The sequence below is a fragment of the Hyla sarda genome, chromosome 9 (genome assembly GCF_029499605.1).
Source record: "Hyla sarda isolate aHylSar1 chromosome 9, aHylSar1.hap1, whole genome shotgun sequence".
Taxonomy (NCBI): domain Eukaryota; kingdom Metazoa; phylum Chordata; class Amphibia; order Anura; family Hylidae; genus Hyla; species Hyla sarda.
The window spans coordinates 20,316,825-20,338,118 of NC_079197.1; the positions used below are offsets into that span (position 1 = coordinate 20,316,825).

The following is a 21,294-nucleotide window of genomic DNA, read 5'->3' on the forward strand; positions in this document are numbered from 1 at the left end:
TCTCTCTCTTGGAGCTTAGAGCTACTTGTGCTGAGGTCCAGTGCAGTCAAGCTGTCTCAGTGTGTGTGTCCGGAGCATTGGAGGCCTCAAGTCAAGTCCTGTAGCCACGAGTCAAGTACAAGTAAGTTAAAGTCACCGTCCTGTCAGTCAGTCTGTCTACCCAGCGTTATCCTCTCACTCTGCACCATACTGTCTGTGTAACACCATCAGCACCCTGATCAGTAAAGACAGTTATCTGTAACCTGACGTCTGTGTTTTCCTTTACTCCCCGTGTCTGGCCCAGGAGAAGTCTCCAAGCTCAGACCATGTATAGAATAACAGTGCCCTGGCGTCACGAAGTGAGAAGGTATTTTCCTACACCACCCATGGTACCACACATGCAAATGTTTTTATGACTTTATTGTCCTGCAACACATTATTGAATTCTGAGCTCATAGAAAAGGGTGCTCTGCCCAACATTATCATCTCTTACCCAAAGTGGGGGAGGGGCTACAAAGAGCATTTGGCTCTGGAGGACCTGTCCTGTCCTGCATTACATAGCTCTTCAATCTTAGGGGACACTATGTAATGCCTAATTTCCCCTGGGGTGGCACTGCAAAGAAGTTGAGAACTTACCAGCAGGTCTTCTTGCAGATAATAACTGATCGCTGAAGGCTCAGTAGGGATCAGCTTGGTATGAAGGGCCTTTCTAACAAGTAGTAATTGTCTATAGTGGAGAGCCTCTTTAAAGGGGTACTCAATTGGAAACATCTTATCCCCTATCCAAAGGATGTCCAAAGGATAAGATGTTAGATCGCGGAGGTCCTGCCACTGGGGACCCATGTGTTCTCCGGAGCGGCAGCGGCAGTTTGCATCCCCAGTTATCAGGCACGGAGCAGAGTTTGCACTGAATGACAGGGGTACGCAGCGGTGGGACCCCCACTATCCAACATCTTATCCCCTATCCTTTGGATAGGGGATAAGATGTTTCCAGCGGAGTACCCCTTTAAGGTGGTTCTGCCAAATGCAATCTCTTCCAACTCCCCTATGGAACAGCCAAGCATTTATCCCTATTACGATACAGAAAGGGGGGCAAACCTCTAACAATGCTTATCTCTGAGGGCAACTGACCTCCTGCACAATGGGCATCCTGACAAAATGCCCTCTAAGGCAGTGATCTCCAACCCATGGCTCCCCAGTGCATGCTGGGAGCTGTATTTTTGCAACGGCTGGCTAGCTACAGGTTGGAACTCACAGCCCTAAGGTACGGACACCTCTTCATAATTGATCTGTTCATTCATTAAAACTTGTTCACACTTAACAATTAAGTTATTATCAAATTTATGGGAATTTTATATAGGCGCTGTCATTTGAATAAAATTTGCAAAAATCATAGAGCAAGTGAATATAGGAAACTTTGTAATTTATGTTATGAGACAAAAATGCTTCTTTCTCCTTTTATTAAGCCCCCCTCCCCCCTGCTGCGGAAATCCTCTTCTCTGAAGATCAGCTCAGCTTTCTCCATTGTCTGCAAGACAAGTGTTACAAATCTATGAAGGGGGGAGGGGGGGAGCTCCATTCATCAGCTCTGGGAGAACTGAAAATTAGAGATGAAGCCTACTGGGCAGAAATCTGCTGAACAACACCATATACAAGTTACATAAAGGTCAGAAAAACACCTCTTTCTCATTGATATTTTCATTCGTAAAAAAAAAAAAAAAATGTTCACACCATTGTTAACAAATAAAGTCTAATAACATTCTGACATTTATGGGAGCTTTTAATAGGCACAGTCTTTCAAACAAACTTTGTATAGATGAATAGTAGAAGTGAATGTAAGAAATTTAGTAGTATATGCTTCTTTCTCCTGTTGTCAAGCTTCTTCCCTCTCCCCCCTCTCCTGTGAGACTGTATTCCTCTCTAAAATCAGCTCAGCTTTGTCCTGTGTCTGCAAGACAAGCAATACAAGTCTATGGAAGGGGAAAAGAGAGCTCTACTGACAAGCTCTATGAGAACTGCAAATTATAGATGAAGCCTTCAGAGCAGAAATCTGCTAAAAAATAAAATAACATAATAAAGTTACATAATAGGAAGAATTTTTTTTCCTGAAAGATCAGCTCAGCTGTGTCCTGTACCTGCAAGACAAGTAATACAAGTCTATGGAGGAGAGGAGGGAGGAGGGAGCTCTGCCAAGAAATTCTGAGAGAACTGCAAATTATAGATAAAGCTTGCAGAGAAGAAATCTGCTAAACAATACCATATAGATGTTATATAATGGGCAGGAATAGTGCTGTTCACACACAGGGCAGCTGAAAAGTCACCTGAAATGACAGGTACACTTTAAAGGGGTACTCTGGCCCTAAGACATCTTATCCCCTATCCAAATGATAGGGGATAAGATGTCTGACGGCGGGGGGTCCCGCCACTGGGGAGCCCCGCAATCTTGCCAGTTCACAAACTGCCGGGTGCCCACCACGGGGCAGGAGTATCGTGACATGACGACTCCGCCCCGTGTGACGTCACGCCCCGCCCCCGCTATGCAAGTCTATGGGAGGGGGCTTGACGCGCTGCCGGCTCACAAACTGCCGGGTGCCAACCACGGGGCCGGAGTATCGTGACATGACGACTCCGCCCCGTGTGACGTCACGCCCCGCCCCCGCTATGCAAGTCTATGGGAGGGGGCTTGACGCCCCCTCCCATAGACTTGCATAGCAGGGGCGGGTGGTGATGTCACACGGGGGCAGAGTCGTGATGTCACGATACTCCGGCCCCGTGGTTGGCACCCGGCAGTTTGTGAGCTGGCAGCGCGGCGTGCAGCTCAAAGAGGTGGGTGCCGAATGCAACATTCGGGGGTCCCCAGCGGCGGGATCCCCGCGGTCAGACCTCTTATCCCCTATACTTTGGATTGGGGGATAAGATGTCTTAGGGCCGGAATACCCCTTTAAATGAATCCATTTTACGAACATAAGTGCTGCAGCCGTCATGGGACCCCCTCTAGAACCCCACTTTTCTTTTCCATGTAATCTGAGCCAGCACAGTTACTGTAATATAAAGAGCAGGGTAGTGGAGCTACCTTTAGAAAAGGGGTCTTTGGTGAAGCAGAAGGATGCCCGCACTCCTAATCATGCCAGCGTACATGCGGCTTCCTAGTTCCTTCTCCTGGAGGGAATCCATGAGTGAAATTCTAGCAGTAGGTTTGCTGCCTGGTAACAATACGAGTGAATTATGCAGTATTCCTCCGCAGGCTTGTTGTCATCCTCACTGTCACCAGGAATGATGTGGTTAAGGAGTAAACTAAAAATAAATTGATCTTACTCTGATGTAGTCGGAGCTCGCTGGCAGTTTCCCTTTTTTAGTATAATTTCCTTCCCAGAAAACTGATTCTCTGCCTTTGTTGTTCTGTCCTCTCCCAGACCAACAACTGCATATCCATCAGTATGTTTTGAAGTGCGGGAGGAAACCCATGCAAACAGAGAGAACAGACAAACTCCTGGCAGACATTGTTCTTGGTGGGATTTGAACCCAGGTCCCCAGCACTATAAGGCAACAGTGCTAATCCCTGAGCCACAATGCTACCCCCAGTTACCCAACATATGTGGGGAAATTTGCTTCTATTCTGACCCCTATAACTTTCTTATTTCTTCTTATACGGGCCTGTATGAGGGATCATTTTTTGCGCCCTGATCTGTAGTTTTGAACAGGACCATTTTTGATTTGATGTGACTTTTTGATCCCTTTTTTTTTTTTTTATAAAATTCGGGAGTTGCAGTTAGTTACTAATTACAGCTCCCAGCATGCCCTGATACAGCCTGTGGCTCAGTAGCTGCCCTAAACAAAAACTACAACTAACAGCATGTTGGACTATATAGTAGTATATAGTATAGGTCAATGTTTCCCAACAAGGGTGCCTCCAGCTGTTGCAAAACTACAATTCCCAAGATGCTGGGAGTTGTAGTTTTGCAACAGCTGGAGGCGCTCTGGTTGGGAAACACTAGTATAGCATATGGTGCATTCTGGGAGTTGTAGGAGTGGTTGGATGAATACCGGCCTTTGCATTTCCGGCATTTTTAATATAAAAATACCGGCTGGGTGGCCAAATTATCGGCTGTGCCAGTAAAATACCAGCCAGGTGGCGACCCTATTTGCAACTGGTCATAACTGAGAAGCAGTAAATTTTGCCAACCCAATGGCATGAAGTCCTGCCATTTTTTTCTAAGGTCTTTTGTTGGCAGACAGGGTTCTGTCCAGTACATGTCATCTGTGCAGCACACAGACCTCTATGTATTTTACCTGGAGGTGATCCAGCTCTCTGTTGGTACAAGGAGCGGATGGCGTGACCAGGACTTATTTTTTCCAAGCAGAACAATTCTAATATTTTAGTGATAGCTTGTTATATAAGATAAGACAGATTGTTTTTATAGCACTGTGTATCCTGGTTAGGGCTTTTACACAAGAATCAATGTGCTGCCATATGGTGACTGGGCACAGATGCCTTGGCATTTTGTACTTATCAAATTCGGTAGAAAAGCTGTGCCACTCTTATCCATTGGCTGTGTGATATACCAGCTCATAGTCCATTCACTTGAAGCCAATAGAATGGTGTTGTGTGAGAATAAAAATTAGAAGGGGTTGTGCCTCTCTATCGCCTCATAGTGCTGTGCAGCCCTATGGTCACCTTGTTGCTGCTTTAGAAAGTAATTTTGTGTTTGCAGGTCTTAAAGGGGTACTCCGCCCCTGGACATCTTAACCCCTATTCAAAGGCTAGGGGATAAGATGTCTAATTGCGGGGGTCCCGTCGCTGGGACCCCCTGTGATCTCCCTGCAGAACCAAGCATTCGTTTAGAACGTTGGCTGCGGCACTGGAGGCTTGTGACGCCATGGCTGTGGAGGGAGGGGGCGTCTATGGGATGGGACGTCGCGACATCATGAGTGGGCGGGGCCATGATGTCACGAGCCTCCAGTGTCGCTTCGCCAGTCCTCGGGCACTGAGTGACGTTCACTTCATGCACCGGATGACTGGGGTGCCGCAGAGGAGATTGCGAGGGTCCCAGCTAGGACCCCTGCGTTCTGACATTTTATCTCCTATGCTTTAGATAGGGGATAAGATGTCTACGGGTGAAGTAGCCCTTTAAATCCTCATATCACAGAAAAAAATAATGCTTCTGTATTTGGCTCACAAATCGCTCTGTTCTGCTGCTCACTCATTCTGACATCCATTGCTCAGGAAGGGGTGTGTCCAAGGCAAGAACTGAGCCCGCCCTCACTCACCATGCATTCACTTCCTTCCTGAGTCTGCTGTGCAGTGTCTCTTCATCCAATCACTGCAGGCTGCTCTGTAACCCCTCCTCTCAGTTTTCATGCTGCAGTCTGATAGACTGGAGTGAGCACAGAGGAGTCCTAGTCCTGCCCTCACTTCCTGGACTTTGTCCCGGCCTGTGCTTCATCTGGGACAAAGATGATGCTGCAGCTGGACAGGATTATGTTCCGGATGATATGGAGACAACTAGTGGTCTTTTTATTATAAGCCATGATTTCTATAAAAAGTTCATTCATGCACACCAGATTAGCAACTGTGGACTTCACAGAAATTCTAATATATTTTTAATTGCCATATCAATAAAGTGATTGCCTTGTAAAATCCGCATGGACGTGCAATTTCAAATCCGATCAAATGTATGTGAATGCGCCCTAAGGGCCCGTCCACACAACGGAAATTCCACCCGGAGATGATTGTTTTCGTGGGATTCTGCTGCACTGTTCACACGGCAGAATTTCCACAATTCCGCACAAGTTCCGTTCAGCAAAGCTTTTCCCAGAACACAGAATTCTGCCAAAATCCAAGCCCCATTGACTTTAGTGGAATTCCGCCGCAGAATTACGCAAAATATAAGACCGGTCTTATATTTTTACGCAAAGCGGAATTTCCACTGAATGGGAATGCGAAATCCCATTAAAATCAATGGGCAGTAAGTTTTGTCTGAATTTCCGGCAGAATTCTTCCGCACGGAAATTCTAGGAGTAAACACTACCGAGTAAACTGAACTGCATTGTCTTCAATTTGGATGGCACATATTCGGAACCTGTAGTGTAAACAGGCCCTAAGGGTAGGGAGATTTATCAAAACCTGTGTAGAGGAAGAGTGGTGCAGTTGCCCATAGCAACCAATCAGATGCTTCCAGATGCCCATAGCAACCAAATGCTTCTTTCATTTTGAAAAAGACCTCTGAAAAATGAAAGAAACGCTGCGATTGGTTGCTATGGGCAACTGCACCACTCTTCCTCTACACAGGTTTTGATAAACCTCCCCACAAATGTACCGTTTTTTGCCTTTAAAAATGATGGTAACTAGGCAACAACGCCATGTCACCAAGTGAAGGCAACTTGTCTGGCAGGGACAGTTCATAGCTGCCCACACAAGAGCAGCCATGTTGCCCATAGCACAACAGCAAACTGAGATTTGACCGGTTGCTAGGGGCAACAAGCTCCATTTTTTTTTGCAGGAGGTCATCCATTTTCTAGGTGCAGACATCAGGGTTATCTCTGTCATTGTCTCTGTTGTCTCCTTCATGTCTCACTTATCTCCTGCCCCATTATGCGCCTTATCTGGATAAATGTCGCCCAGCATTCTTACAAGGAGCTGTCACAGCCCCAGAACCGACTTCATTCCTGACATTCCTGCGACTTGTCTCCCTGCTGCGTCACTCCCTGTTGTTCGTGGCATCTCCTCACATTGTCTTGTCTGACGTACATAGAAGGATGTTAGTATGCGACAGCAATGTGTGAACAAGATGGCGTCATCTTCACTGAAGAACAGGGGTAGCGAGGAATGCTGAGATTTGTAGTTCATCTCAGCTGTTATTACAGGCAGCGCCCACTAGATGGCGCATGTTGACTTAGAAAACGACACACCTTTCCTCACATTACTGAGTTCCAGCCAGGGAGCCTCCAGCTGTTGCAAAACTACAACTCCCAGCATGCCCTGACAGCCGAAGGCTGTCAGGGCATGCTGGGAGTTGTAGTTTTGCAACAGCTGTGGAGCTACAAGTTGGAGACAACTGCGCGGCGAGTTTGTGGCTCATATCTGAGGCGTAGTAAAGTGGAAATGTACAGTATACACATAAAATGACCTAGTATTTACTATAGATATTGTGGGGGACATTTATTAAAGCATTTAGGAGATATCCAGTGCTGAAAAAACGTATCCCCTATCCTAAGCATAGGGGATAAGTTTCAGATCGCGGGGGGTCTGACCGCTGGGGCCCTCCGTGATCTCCTGTACGGGGCCACGGCAGCCCGCGGGAAGTGTGTGTGTGGGGGGGGGGGGGTTGACCACCGCACGAAGTGGCGGCTTACATACCGCCTCATTACAACTCTATGGCAGAGCGCAGTATTGGATAGGGGATAATTTATTAACAGCACTGGACTACCCCTTTAAAATTGTCGCAAAAAAGTCGCATTTTTGTGCATTGCCCTAAGCAAAAAAAGAAATGAAAAAAAAAGAAACTTGCTCACCAAAGCAAAAAGTGATTTTTAACTTGCAGTGGTAAGAGATTTATCAAGTGCGAGAGTCGCAAAATCGCATGAAAAGACCTACTAAATTTACTCCAGCTCATACATGGAGCAGAAAAAGCCACTACCAAAGCAAAAAAATTAAATAAAAAAATTATAATTGCTTACGTGAAAGAAATTTATCAACAGGCCGAAACCAGTTGATAAATAAGTCGCACATAAGCAAAAAAAAAAAATTGTAAGAAAAAAATAACTTAAAAAGGAATATATAGAAAAATGTGCACAATGCGCGGGAATACGGATGTGAACCTGATACTGCTGCACTGTGCACACGGCGGAATTTCCGCAGCGAAAAACATCTGATTCTGGCGTCCGCAGAAACATTGAACCTGATCAATGTTTCTGAGGATTCCACTGGGAAATGCATTGCCGTCTATGGAGACGGCGCATTTCCAAGTGCTGCCGGGCGGACATTCGGGCATTTTCGACCGTGTGAACATGACCTAATACTGCAGTTACTGTACGGATCGTGTACAGAGTCCTCAAAGCAGGTTCACATAGCTTTATCTGGGGCCCCTTATCTCGAGTCTTCTAGTCGTACATTTTATGAGGAAGTGGTTTATTTTGGGGTATTTATCAATTTTTGTTGTGTCGTTTGTGGCTTTTTGCTGTGTTTTTGGGTCTTTCCGCCAAAGTTATAATTTTGGGCGCACGGCCTTTGACGACTTTGGCGCAAATTACATCTCTTCCAGTCACAGCTTTTTTCTAAGTGTGGTCCGGGCTTACTTAGGTTTACGAATTTTGAAAGCCATTTGCGCACAAAATTTGCGACTTTTAGAAAAGTCGCATATAGCAAATCTGTTGCCACTGCACTTTCCTGACTAAATAGTCAACCGGAATAGAAGACTTTTTATTTTTATCTATTTTTGGTTGTCACGCTAAAAAAAGTGCAAAAAAGCCACCGCGCAACACAAATACGACAAAAGTCAACCAAAAAAATATGTCCAATCAGCTTGATGAATCCCCCCCCCCCCAATTACGTGCGCCAAATATGTCAACCCCAATGTTATGGTATGATAAATAGGTCACACGAAAGCAAAACCGAAGCAGGAATAAATGACGTCAAAACGTGCATTCCCACGGCCGTCTGTCCCCGTTTTTTTCCCCCAGTTTAGGTTCCGTTGTTGCTGCTTGTAAACGGATTACAAACGGTTGTAAAATAATCCAAATTTTTTTTTTACAATCCTTTCACATCCGTTTGCACCCGTCTGCGCTCATTTCCATTTTTTTTTTAATACCGAAATGCAGTATTTTTTCAAAAAAACGGTGGAAAACTCTGGTGGAAAACTTTATTTTTTCTTTTTTAAATCAACTGGTGCCAGAAAGTTAAACAGATTTGTAAATAACTTCTATTAAAAAAATCTTAATTCTTCCAGTACTTATTAGCTGCTGAATACTATAGAGGAAATTATTTTCTTTTTTTGGAACAAAGAGCTCTCTGCTGACATCATGACCACAGTGCTCTCTGCTGACATCTCTGTCCATTTTAAGAACTGTCCAGAGTAGGAGAAATTCCCCATGGCAAACATATGCTTCTCTGGACATTTCCTTAAATGAACAGAGATGTCAGCAGAGAGCATGGTGCTCGTGATGTCAGCAGAGAGCACTGTGTTCCTAAAAGAAAAGAATTTCCTCTGTAGTATTCAGAAGCTAATAAGTACTGTAAGGATTAAGATTTTTTAATAGAAGTAATTTACAAATCTGTTTAACTTTCTGGCACCAGTTGATAAAAAAAAGAAAAAAAAAAAGGTTCCACCAGAGTCTTTAAACAGTTTAAACCAGTATTTCCCAACCAGGGTGCCTCCAGCTGTTGCAAAACTACAATTTCTAGCATGTCCGGACAGCCGTTGGCTGTCCGGGCATGCTGGGAGTTGTAGTTTTGCAACAGCTGGAGGCACAAAGGTTGGAAAACACTGGTCTAAACCAATCACAGCTCAGCTTTTATCTGATCAGAGCTAATAAGTACTGTAAGGATTAAGAGTTTTTAATAGAAGTAATTTACAAATCTGTTTAACTTTCTGGCACCAGTTGATAAAAAAAAAAGAAAAAAAAAAAAAGGTTCCACCAGAGTCTTTAAACAGTTTAAACCAGTATTTCCCAACCAGGGTGCCTCCAGCTGTTGCAAAACTACAATTTCTAGCATGTCCGGACAGGCGTTGGCTGTCCGGGCATGCTTGGAGTTGTAGTTTTGCAACAGCTGGAGGCACAAAGGTTGGAAAACACTGGTCTAAACCAATCACAGCTCAGCTTTTATCTGATCAGAGCTAATAAGTACTGTAAGGATTAAGATTTTTTAATAGAAGTAATTTACAAATCTGTTGAACTTTCTGGTACCAGTTGATTTAAAAAAAAAAAAAAAAGTTTTCCACCGGAGTACCCCTTTAATGTCATCCGTTTGCATCCGTTTTTTCAATCCTTTTTTTGATCCGTTTTGACTTCTGAGCACGCTCAGAACAAAAAAAAAAATTAATTAATTGAACAATAACGGATACAAACGGATAACATCCGTTTGCATCCGTCATTGTCCGTTTTTTATTTTTGACAGGAGAAGAACGGGACGGGTCTAGACGGCCGTGTGAACGCAGCCTAAAAGACACACGACCATAATGTCCCTCTGTAAACTGCTGCAAAATATCCCAGACTGTCAGAGACACAACGTATGTTTCCTGTCAGCAGAAACAAGTGTAGCGCCTAGGGACAGACCTGAAGGACCTGGAGAAAAAAAAATAAGAAAGATACAGAAGTGTTTGCGGTGAGGAACAAGGAGGGGAGAAGGAGTGGAGGGAGTGTCAGCGCAGGGAGGAGACAGCTGAGGGTGAGAGGAGAGAGACTGCTGGGTGTGTCAGACTGTGAGAGGCAGCCAGAGAGACAGGCTCCGCTGCTAGGTATGTACTGGGCTCTGCCATCGACTGATTTAGAGTGATGGGGAAATACAAAGGGGACCCTGGCGGAGGGTAATAGACAGTGGGTGTCACAAAGGGGACCCTGGCGGAGTGTTATAGCCAGTGGGTGTCACAAAGGGGACCCTGGCGGAGTGTTATAGCCAGTGGGTGTGATGATGGGGGGGCAGCGTACAATATATAGGGGCCATTGAGAAAGTTACTGCTGTGGACATGTGCTTAGGAGTTTGCAAAGTCTGTGATTTAGCCCTATAGATGAGTGGTCTCCAAATAGCGGCCCTCCAGATGTTGCAAAACTACAACACCCAGCGTGCCCGGACAGCCGTTGGCTGTCCGGGCACGCTGGGTGTTGTAGTTTTCCAACATCTGGAGGTCCGCCTATTGGAGACCACTGATGTAGATGGGCTTCTGGGGCCTGTCCCCTATGGACTGTGCGAGACCAGGAAAGAGTCAGACAATGAATGAGACAGCCTGGGTGTGGAGGTCAGACACATTCTGCTCTCAGCCTGTCTCTCTGGGAAGGAGCCAGACCCGTCTCCCCCCTGACTCTCTTACTCACAAGTACGAACCCCCCTCGCTAGCTCGCTTTAACCCTGTGCATGGTGGGGCGGTCATGCCAGCCTTCCTCTGAAAATGTCACGCATAGGGTGGGCAAGAAGGGTACCGGGCACACTATCTTACTATACCTGCATGATAGATCTACGCTGCTCGGAGAGGGGGGTCATTTACTTTTTGTTGTTGTTGTTGTTTATACCACTGACCGTGTGTATTGCTTATGTAACAAACTCTCTAAAAGCGATGATTCAATCCAGATCTGCAATAAACCACCGCCTCGGTCTGCTCTATATCTAAAGCAGTGTTTCACAACCAGGGTGCCTCCAGCTGTTGCAAAACTACAACTCCCAGCATGCCTGGACAGCCTTTGCCTCGGTCTGCTCTATATCTAAAGCAGTGTTTCACAACCAGGGTGCCTCCAGCTGTTGCAAAACTACAACTCCCAGCATGCCTGGACAGCCTTCGCCTTGGTCTGCTCTATATCTAAAGCAGTGTTTCCCAACCAGGGTGCCTCCAGCTGTTGTGAAACTACAACTCCCAGCATGCCTGGACAGCCTTCGCCTCGATCTTCTTTATATCTAAAGCAGTGTTTCCCAACCAGGGTGCCTCCAGCTGTTGCAAAACTACAACTCCCAGCATGCCTGGACAGCCTCCGCCTCAGTCTGCTCTATATCTAAAGCAGTGTTTCCCAACCAGGGTGCCTCCAGCTGTTGCAAAACTCCAACTCCCAGCATGCCTGGACAGCCTTCACCTCGGTCTGCTCTATATCTAAAGCAGTGTTTCACAACCAGGGTGCCTGCAGCTGTTGCAAAACTACAGCTCCCAGCATGCCTGGACAGCCTCCGCCTCAGTCTGCTCTATATCTAAAGCAGTGTTTCCCAACCAGGGTGCCTGCAGCTGTTGCAAAACTACAGCTCCCAGCATGCCTGGACAGCCTCCGCCTCAGTCTGCTCTATATCTAAAGCAGTGTTTCCCAACCAGGGTGCCTGCAGCTGTTGCAAAACTACAACTCCCAGCATGCCTGGACAGCCTTCGCCTCGGTCTGCTCTCTATCCAAAGCAGTGTTTCCCAACCAGGGTGCCTGCAGCTGTTGCAAAACTACCACTCCCAGCATGCCTGGACAGCCTTCGCCTCAGTCTGCTCTATATCTAAAGCAGTGTTTCCCAACCAGGGTGCCTCCAGCTGTTGCGAAACTACAACTCCCAGTATGCCTGGACAGCCCTGGTTGGGAAAAACACTGATCTATAGTGTCATTCTGCTTTCTAGACAAATATAGGAGATATCGCAGGTAGAAGAAGTATTGAGGGCTGATCACTATGACAGTGCCTATATGGCCTACGGCTGGAGTTGTAGTTTTTGATGGACTGGATATAGATGCGTATATCAAGAAAAAAAAAAAGGAAATCCCTCAATCTGTGGTCTTTAACCAGAACTCTCAGTATAAGATTCGTAGGTGCAGGGGGTTATACAGGATTTTAAAAAGCCAAGCTGCTTTCTTCCATAAAACAGCGCCACATCTGCGCTCAGTTTCTTCCTGGTATTCCAACTTCTCTCCAATGCTGCAATACCACACACAAACTGAAGACAAGAGTGGCGTTGTTTTTTAGAAGAAAGCAGCTATGTTCGTCTAAACCCGGATAACCCCTTTCAGAAGACATTGACTATCCTCCTTTCAGCAACCCTAATGTGCGATTCTTCTATTTTAACTCTCTGGCATCAAACGTGTTTTCTATGCTAGCTCGCGGCTTCATCGCCGTCCTCCTGTTTTGCTTTATTTCCACTGAAAATCTCCTATTCTCTTTGCTTGCCATCTTTTTTGTCTTCAGTGCCATGACAACTGGGTCTACTCTCCAATGCACACCCACTTCTCACCACAATCCTCCTCCTAATCCCACCTCTCCGCACCCTCTGATCTCAGCCTCGGGTACCTCCTCTTAATCTCATCATCTTGTCTTTTTTCGGCAGGACCTGCTGTGATCGCCGGTAGTAGGCCATGGGGGATGTTATATCAAGTCACCTGGACGAAAGTAGACGCCAGTACATATCAGGTAAGTCTCATTCTATAGACGCTTTCTTGTAGAACGTCTTTTATTGAGTTGAGCGCCTTACCAGACTGTGGCGCGTTGTCTTGTTTGCGTGGGTTCCGTATATGAAGTGGCGCTGCCTTGTAGAACATCTTTCCTTGAGGGAATGAGTGGGTGCTGGCGGCCTTCGTAGATTCTTCAGCTCAATGTGATGAATAGCAGGTGTCTGTAGAGAGCTATGAGGAAGCTTTTTCCATTGAAGAACACCTTGATTTAGTGGCTTTTTTTTTTTTTTTTTGCTTTTAAATGACTTTTTGCTTTATTTATATTAAACATGCATTAAATCACGAGGAAAGCATTACTGTCATTTAGAACAACTTATGATATGTTGCTCAGATATGTGGAAAATTGAGATGTTCTGAGACCCGTTGCCTTCAGGAGTTACAGCCCAATGAAGTGGACAGTTGTGTGCGCCTTATTCACCAGCTGTCACTCAAACCTGACCCTTTTTATTGCAGGAGGAAAAAGGTCGCATTTGACGGCCGACTGACCAGTAACTCAGGATCGCAGCGGGTCTCAGGAGTGAGACCCGGTGTCATCTCAACTTTTGACATATCTGGGCAACCTGTCAAAAGTTCTAAATGACAGTGATGCCTAAGGGTGCGTTCACACGGAGTAAATCAAGAGGAATTTATGCCGAAAAATTTACGGGTGGAAAAAATAATTTTATTTTCGCATGAAATTAGCATGCAATTTGCGCGGAATTTACGTGGAATTGCGAGCGGAATAGTGCGCGGAAATTGGGCAGAAAGAAGTGAAAGGTTTTTCATCCATTTCCGTGCGAAAACGATGTCGGGGGCGGAATTTTGTTTTACCATTGACTATTTTTGATTTCTGCTAGCGTATTCCGCTTGAAGAATGAACATGCTCATTCTTCAAGCGGAACGGAATTCAGCGTCGGAATTCAGCTAGCAGAATTTCCGCAGTGTGAACAGGACAGCGGAAAAAACATTCAAGTCAATGGGCAGAGGAGATGTGAATTAATTTGGAGCGGAGAATTCAAGAGGAATTACTCGAGTAAAAAGGGGTTATCCCAATATTAAAAGGCGGATAGGCAATAACTAGCTGATCACAATTTAAATGGGCGCTGTCAGATACAAAATCGCATTTGTTTTCCGTGCGGACATTCTGCACAAATTACGCCGTGTGAACATGGCCTCAGATGCCTTACAGATTCTTTGGCCTCTATATAGCTTGCAGAAATGCTGTCGGAGCCGTGTGGCTTATAGGAAGGTCAGTGCAGGTCACGTCGCTGCGTGTTTCCGTGTACGGTTGCCATACACTTCCCCACACAGTAAGAGCTTCGTATGACGGAGAGGAATAATAGCTAGGTTGGCTTGCGGTGTAATGAGGCTTGACATTGGAGAACAAGGCCTGGGAACTGAGAAACAAGAACGTTCTTGGAGACTTTGAAACCAATCTTGGGATGGGAGGGAAGATTGTCGCGTAATTGCCCGCCGCGATTTCCCACCTATTAAAAGTGAAGGGTATTTGACGGTTGTGTGTCATCCGCCTACAGGCGATATTTCATGATGACTGTAATCTACCCTGTGCAGGAAAGGAGGAGGCGAAAAGTGCGGAGTTATACCGTAGGTACCTTCCCGCCTCTGCTATATCTGCTCATTTTTCTGTTTTCAGGTAAATTTATACGAGAAGGAACTGCCAGGCTCCATAGATTCCAATAGTGGTCGGCGTACCAGCGTAGCATGCTGTGCTATTGTCTTTTTATTTATTTAGTATTGATGAGATAATGAAAACAATGCAAGAAGGAAGCCCTCAAATGGGTACTCTGGTACTGAACAACTTATCCCTTCCCATAAGTGTCGTGTCTCCCCCCCCCCCCCCCCCCCCAGCAATCTCCTGGCTGGTGCCTTGGCTCTTCCATGCACGGAGCTGCACGATGTGGTAGTTGGCATGCCCCCTCAGGCAGGTCTATGGGAGAGTTGGAGATAAACGAGCGTCGTGCATGGGGAGAGCCAGGGCGCTGGTCAGGAGATCGCGGTGGGATGGGAAGGTCCTATTTGGGTGTTGGACCCCCCGCAAGCAGACACTTATCAGGATAGTGGATAAGCTGTTCAGTACCAACCATAATATGGGTGCAATTCCCTGTCTGTATTATTGGCGAAGATCCCAGCCTGACCATGGGTGCAATGACCCAAATGGATAACACAATAAGGAACTATGAGAATTCGGGTAGAAAACATACATGGTGCACATCTACAATCTTGTATAATGATCTGATTGCTTCTTAGCATAATATCAAAAACTAATAGGTTGTTAGTATACGTTTTTGATCAAAAAGTACAAGCCCACTCGCCACGTCAAGGCCACCTGTTTAGAGTGGGTCCCTAACGTCCCTAGCATAAAATGGCGTAGCACTGGGCGGCAACCACCACCGCCGCGACACCAGTGCCCACGGGGTAGGAAACGACCCACTGGCAGAGCGGCCCACAATCTCCTGGCTGGTGCCTTGGCTCTTCCATGCACGGAGCGGCACGATGTGGTAGTTGGCATGCCCCCTCAGGCAGGTCTATGGGAGAGTTGGAGATACACGAGCGTCGTGCATGGGGAGAGCCAGGGCGCTGGTCAGGAGATTGCGGTGGGATGGGAAGGTCCTATTTGGGTGTTGGACCCCCCCAGCAAGCAGACACTTATCAGGATAGGGGATAAGCTGTTCAGTACCAACCATAATATGGGTGCAATTCCCTGTCTGTATTATTGGCGAAGATCCCAGCCTAACCATGGGTGCAATGACCCAAATGGATAACACAATAAGGAACTACCGGTAAGATGGTAGAAGTTTATGGCATAAGATCTGCAGTGGGCCATGGGCAATGGGTCGGAGCATGGGAACATAGCTGATATGAGATCTGATAAGACTTAACATTTTAAAGCAAATTTTGGAACCATAGCATGCCCTGTTGGTGCTGTTTTTTCTATTGACTTTTTTTTTTGTTGTTTGTTATATATTTTTACCCATTGGCCCATAAACACAATGGGAGTCTGTGTTACACGCTGATGCTTTTAGTAGAATAGCATAACAGTATAAGAGACAACATAAAGATTCTGTGTGCGGTAGGTAAGGAGTAGAGATGAGCGAACTTACAGTAAACTCGATTCGTCACGAACTTCTCGGCTCGGCAGTTGATGACTTATCCTGCATAAATTAGTTCAGCTTTCAGGTGCTCCGGTGGGCTGGAAAAGGTGGATACAATCCTAGGAGACTCTTTCCTAGGACTGTACCCACCTTTTCCAGCCCACCGGAGCACCTGAAGGCTGAACTAATTTACACAGGAAAAGTCATCAACTGCCGAGCCGAGAAGTTCGTGACGAATCGAATTTACTGTAAGTTCGCTCATCTCTAGTAAGGAGCATTTAGACTTTACTTAAAATTCTGCTCTATTCACGTGGCTGATCAAAAACCATCTTTTATGTGCTCCTGCTTACTTTAATGGTGAGCAGTGGATTCTGGGAATGCTCATTGAAGATCATTCTCACCAGGATTGATCAAAGAGAATATATGTTGTTGTTTTTTTTTGCTTCTATTACAAACAAGTCTTGTCTTTCATCAGGTTTCCGTGAGATCATCCGGTTTTATTCTTATTTACTTTATGCACATGTGACCGACGTCTATATCCAGTTTGGTTATATCTGGAGTCGTGGTATACATGATATAATATGGGGCCATGAATGTTCCCTCATTACTGGATCTGCAGAATGTTAACCAATAATGTACTATAGGCAGCCACACAGATACAGAGGTGTCTAGAGCAGTCTTTCCCAACCAGTGTGCCTTCAGCTGTTGCAAAACTACAATTCCCAGCATGCTGGGAGTTGTAGTTTTGCAACAGCTGGAGGCACACTGGTTGGGAAAGACTGCTCTAGACGCCTCTGTATCCATGTGGAGTGTTTGTACCCATAATCCTTGTCCAGTCTATGGATGCACAGGTTGACCTCCTCAAGTGTTAAAGGGGTACTCAGATACTGAAAAACGTACCCCCTATTTATAGGATAGGCGATAAGTGTCTGACCCTGGAATCCCCTGCGATCTTCTGCCTGGCGCTCCGGCTCTCCCCATGCACGAAGCAGTGGCTGACATGCCCCCTCCATGCATCTCTATGGGAGAGCCAGAAATGCGCAACGCTGTATCTCCGGTTCTCACATCGAGATGCATGGAGGGGGCGTGTTGACCACCGCTTCGTCACCGTTCAGTGCACTGAGCGTTGGTTGCTCAGTGCATAGGGAGAGCTGGGGCCTCTGGCAGGAGATTGCTGGTGGTCCCGGCCACCACATCCCCCGCACTCAGACACTTCCTGTGGATAGAGGATAAGTTGTTTAGTACCAGAGCACCCCTTTAAAGGGGTACTCCGGTGAAAACCTTTTTTCTTTTAAATCAACTGGTGGCAGAAAGTTAAACATATTTGTAAATTACTTCTATTAAAAAATCTTAATCCTTCCTGTACTTGTAAGCTGCTGAATACTACAGAGGAAATTCTTTTCTTTTTGGAATGCTCTCTGATGACATCACGAGCACAGTTCTCTCTGCTAATGTTATTATAATAACACTTTATTTATTGTTGTCCTTAGTGGGATTTGAACCCAAGTCCCCAGCACTGCAAGGCAGCAGTGCTAACCACTGAGCCACCATGCTGCCCTTAGCTTACATCTGCTATGCATGGTTGCTAAAATGGACAGAGATGTCAGCAGAGAGCAAATGTGCTCGTGATGTCATCAGTGTTCCAAAAAGAAAGGAATTTCCTCTGTAGCATTCTGCAGCTACTGGAAGGATTAAGATTTTTTAATAGAAGTAATTTGCAAATATGTTTAACTTTCTGCCACCAGTTGATTTAAAAGAAAAAAGGTTTTCACTGGAGTACCCCTTTAAGTTCATACTGCCTTTGTGCTCCGTCCTTTTTATTTTTTATTTTTTTTTGTGCCGAACAGACCCAGAATGGCTCTGAGCACAACTGACACCTCAGGGTCCTGACGGATCCCATTGACTTCAATGGGGTCCGTCGGGGATGCAGCATTTTAAAGGAGTTGAGCCGAGAAACAAAATAGAAAATTCGGACATGCAGTCTTTTTTTCCCCGCTCAACTCCCTAACCTGGGTTCACACATTGTATTTCACATTGTATGATCAGTATTTGGAGTGAAAACCAGGAGTAAGTCTAAATCACATCTAGTTGACACCAGTCTGTTCTGGGAAGTAGATTTTATTGTGGTGTCCCGGTACAGGACCTGGTCCTGTCCAATGTGTTGAGTCCCCTCAGCTAGAGTTCCTCCATCTCCACAGGGCTCTCCTGCAGGGCTTGCCCCTTGGTCGCCTGATATAATTGTGTTTATATGTATATTATTTAATGTATAGGTAAGATAAATGTATAGGACCTTCCTGGGTCATGTGATCTACAGTTGTGAATGTACAGATGTTTAAGGACCTTCCTGGGTCAAGTGATGTACGCAGAGTTCACTGGGTTCAGGACCTACAGGTTTGCTGGCCAATGAGCTTAGTTCAGCCTCCTTAGTATATAAGGGGCTGTAGCCACTAGATTCTCTCTCTTAGTTACGGACTATCAACCAAGCCCAATCAGCACATCTCAATTCATCTCAACTAGGCCAAAGCCTAAAGGACCAGCAGCCACTAAAACTGTGAGTTATAAAGCTCAATCTACCAATCCTGTGTGACTACTATTCTACTCAAATCTTATAATTAGTAGCACGATGGCCTGCATAAAGCTCATTACTACAAATTCCAGCAAAGCCTGTGAGGAACCTGCATCCCGGTTACCTCGAGAGACACTGTATAATTGTAAAGACTGTTTGCATAAAAGTTCAGGTAAAAGATTCCAGTTATCTCATAAAATCTGCTGTGGACATTCAGTTTATACTATACTTCTCCTATATTAAAGGAGATGTCCGGTGCTCACTTTTCTTATTTTATCCGTTCCGGGCTGAAAAAGAAAAGAAAACAAATTTTCTCTTACCTGCCTAGGCTCCCCCAGTGCTTCAGTACAGGTGTTCGGCCCCCGGGCTGTATTCTTCTTACTTCCTGTTAGCCTGGCACGTCACATGGAGCTTCAACCTATCACCGGCCGCAGCGATATCCCGCCTCGGCCAGTGATAGACTTAAGCTCCGTGTGACGTGTCGGGCTAACAGGAAGTAAGAAGAATACAGCCCGGGGACCGAACACCTGTACCGGAGCACTGGGGGAGCGTATGCAGGTAAGAGAAAGCTTATTTTCTTTTTTTTTTTGCAGCCCGGAACGGATACAATAAGAAAAGTGAGCACCGGACATGTCCTTTAAGCAAACCTCACCCTGGCGTCATGACAAGTAAGGGTTACTACCACCAGACCCTGTTGCACCATTGCCTCACCCCTACACCACATAGCGTTAAGGCCAGGTTGATTTGTCTAGTAATTCGGAATAGTTGCCATCCGATATACAGGTGTCTGATGAAAAGATGTTACATGCAGAGTTTTTCTGATCTGGCAGGACCATGCCGGAGGGTAGCTATGCCAGATGGTCCGTAGGTCCGGTGCTGTGCCCCATGTCGGCCATTGTGGCAATGGATAAGAAGCCAGATGTGAAAGGTCCAGCTTGTTGCATGTAGGATTCTCATCCAGGATGGCTTTTGGGTCGCGCCTGACCTAAGTAAATCCTCTAGTGCTAGAGTCATTATATAATAATAATTAATAATAATAATAATAATAATATATTATTATAATAATAATAATATTATCATCTAATATTTATATAGCACCAACATATTCTGCAGCTTGTACAGACATTGTTTTCACTCACATTGCTCCTTGTCCCCCATTGGGGCTCACAATCTAAATTCCTAATTCACCTATCAGTATGTTTTGGAATGTGGGAGAACATACAAACTCCTTGCAGATGTTGTCCTTGATGGTATTTGAACCTTAGACCCCAGCGCTGCAAGGCAACAGTGCTTACCATATAATAGCATTTTGGCACTACATTGTTATTATGATTCCCATGCAAGAACAGAGACCTTCTATTAGACCAGTCTTTCCCAACCAGTGTGCCTCCAGCTGTTGCAAAACTACAACTCCCAGCAGTCTTGGTGCTGTAGTTTTGCAACAGCTGGAGACACACTGTTTCAAAAACACTGGTCTAATAAGGACTATTTCTTTACACATTGTTAGATCCTTTACGATTGTGTAATCCCCAAAATCGCAGTCGTCATCTCTACCCGTCCTGAACCACAGTCATTCAGGGTTTCAGAACAGTGACAAAGGTTTAAATCCCGAATTTCGACAGGGCGGCTCCTGCCAAATTATTAGGCTTTGCAAGTGATTTGAAGATTGTAAACCCCAGTGTGTTTCTATTAGTAATAGGAATTGTTGAAGAAGGGGGAAGTATTTTGGAGCACCACGTAGTCAGTAAGAGATTTGTAAGGAGGGGGGGGGGGGAGCGCCAGACATTTCCATGGGTTAGGGCAGGATGCAGAGGACGGAAATTCCAGGGTATGGATGGGGAGGGGGAGGTGACTTTATTTGTGCAGACTAAAGGAACGTCTCGGGATCCCCAGCAGTTTTACCCCATAACATTTTTGTGCAGCACATTCCCCGTATAGGTGACTAGGATTATCACATTTACAGAAGAGATGCTTGAAACAAATAAAACAGAGAGAAAAAAGTAAAACTTCTTGATAAGTATTTGTAAATAAAGTAAAAAGTTACATTAAATTAAAAGGAATCTGTCGTAGAGTCCTCGGCCTGTCAGATGCCCTCATACCTGCAGAGTCCTCTGCCCATCAGATGCCCTCATACCTGCAGAGTCTTCACCCATCAGATGCCCTCATACCTGCAGAGTCCTCTGCCCGTCAGATGCCCTCATACCTGCAGAGTCCTCTGCCCGTCAGATGCCCTCATACCTGCAGAGTCCTCTGCCCGTCAGATGCCCTCATACCTGCAGAGTCCTCTGCCCGTCAGATGCCCTCATACCTGCAGAGTCTTCACCCATCAGATGCCCTCATGCCTGCAGAGTCCTCTGCCCGTCAGATGCCCTAATGCCTGCAGAGTCCTCTGCCCGTCAGATGCCCTAATGCCTGCAGAGTCCTCTGCCCGTCAGATGCCCTAATGCCTGCAGAGTCCTCTGCCCGTCAGATGCCCTAATGCCTGCAGAGTCCTCTGCCCGTCAGATGCCCTAATGCCTGCAGAGTCCTCTGCCCGTCAGATGC

At 45.8% G+C, this 21,294-nt stretch overlaps 1 protein-coding gene across 4 annotated transcripts in view; it reads left to right on the plus strand.

Annotated features, from left to right (window-relative positions):
* The first annotated feature begins 6,479 nt into the window (after positions 1-6,479).
* The window catches only part of NIBAN2 (niban apoptosis regulator 2), an 81,180-nt gene continuing 66,365 nt past the window's right edge, over positions 6,480-21,294 (plus strand). The window contains exons 1-2 of one of the 4 annotated variants that reach the window (XM_056540618.1): positions 6,480-6,498; positions 12,969-13,051. In XM_056540618.1, the coding sequence (XP_056396593.1) occupies positions 12,997-13,051 (55 nt within the window). In that variant the 5' untranslated portion in view covers positions 6,480-6,498; positions 12,969-12,996. Of the gene's footprint in view, positions 6,499-6,718; positions 6,738-10,389; positions 10,434-12,787; positions 13,052-21,294 lie in introns of those variants that run through there. The other 3 variants (XM_056540617.1, XM_056540616.1, XM_056540615.1) reach the window with 3 other exon arrangements.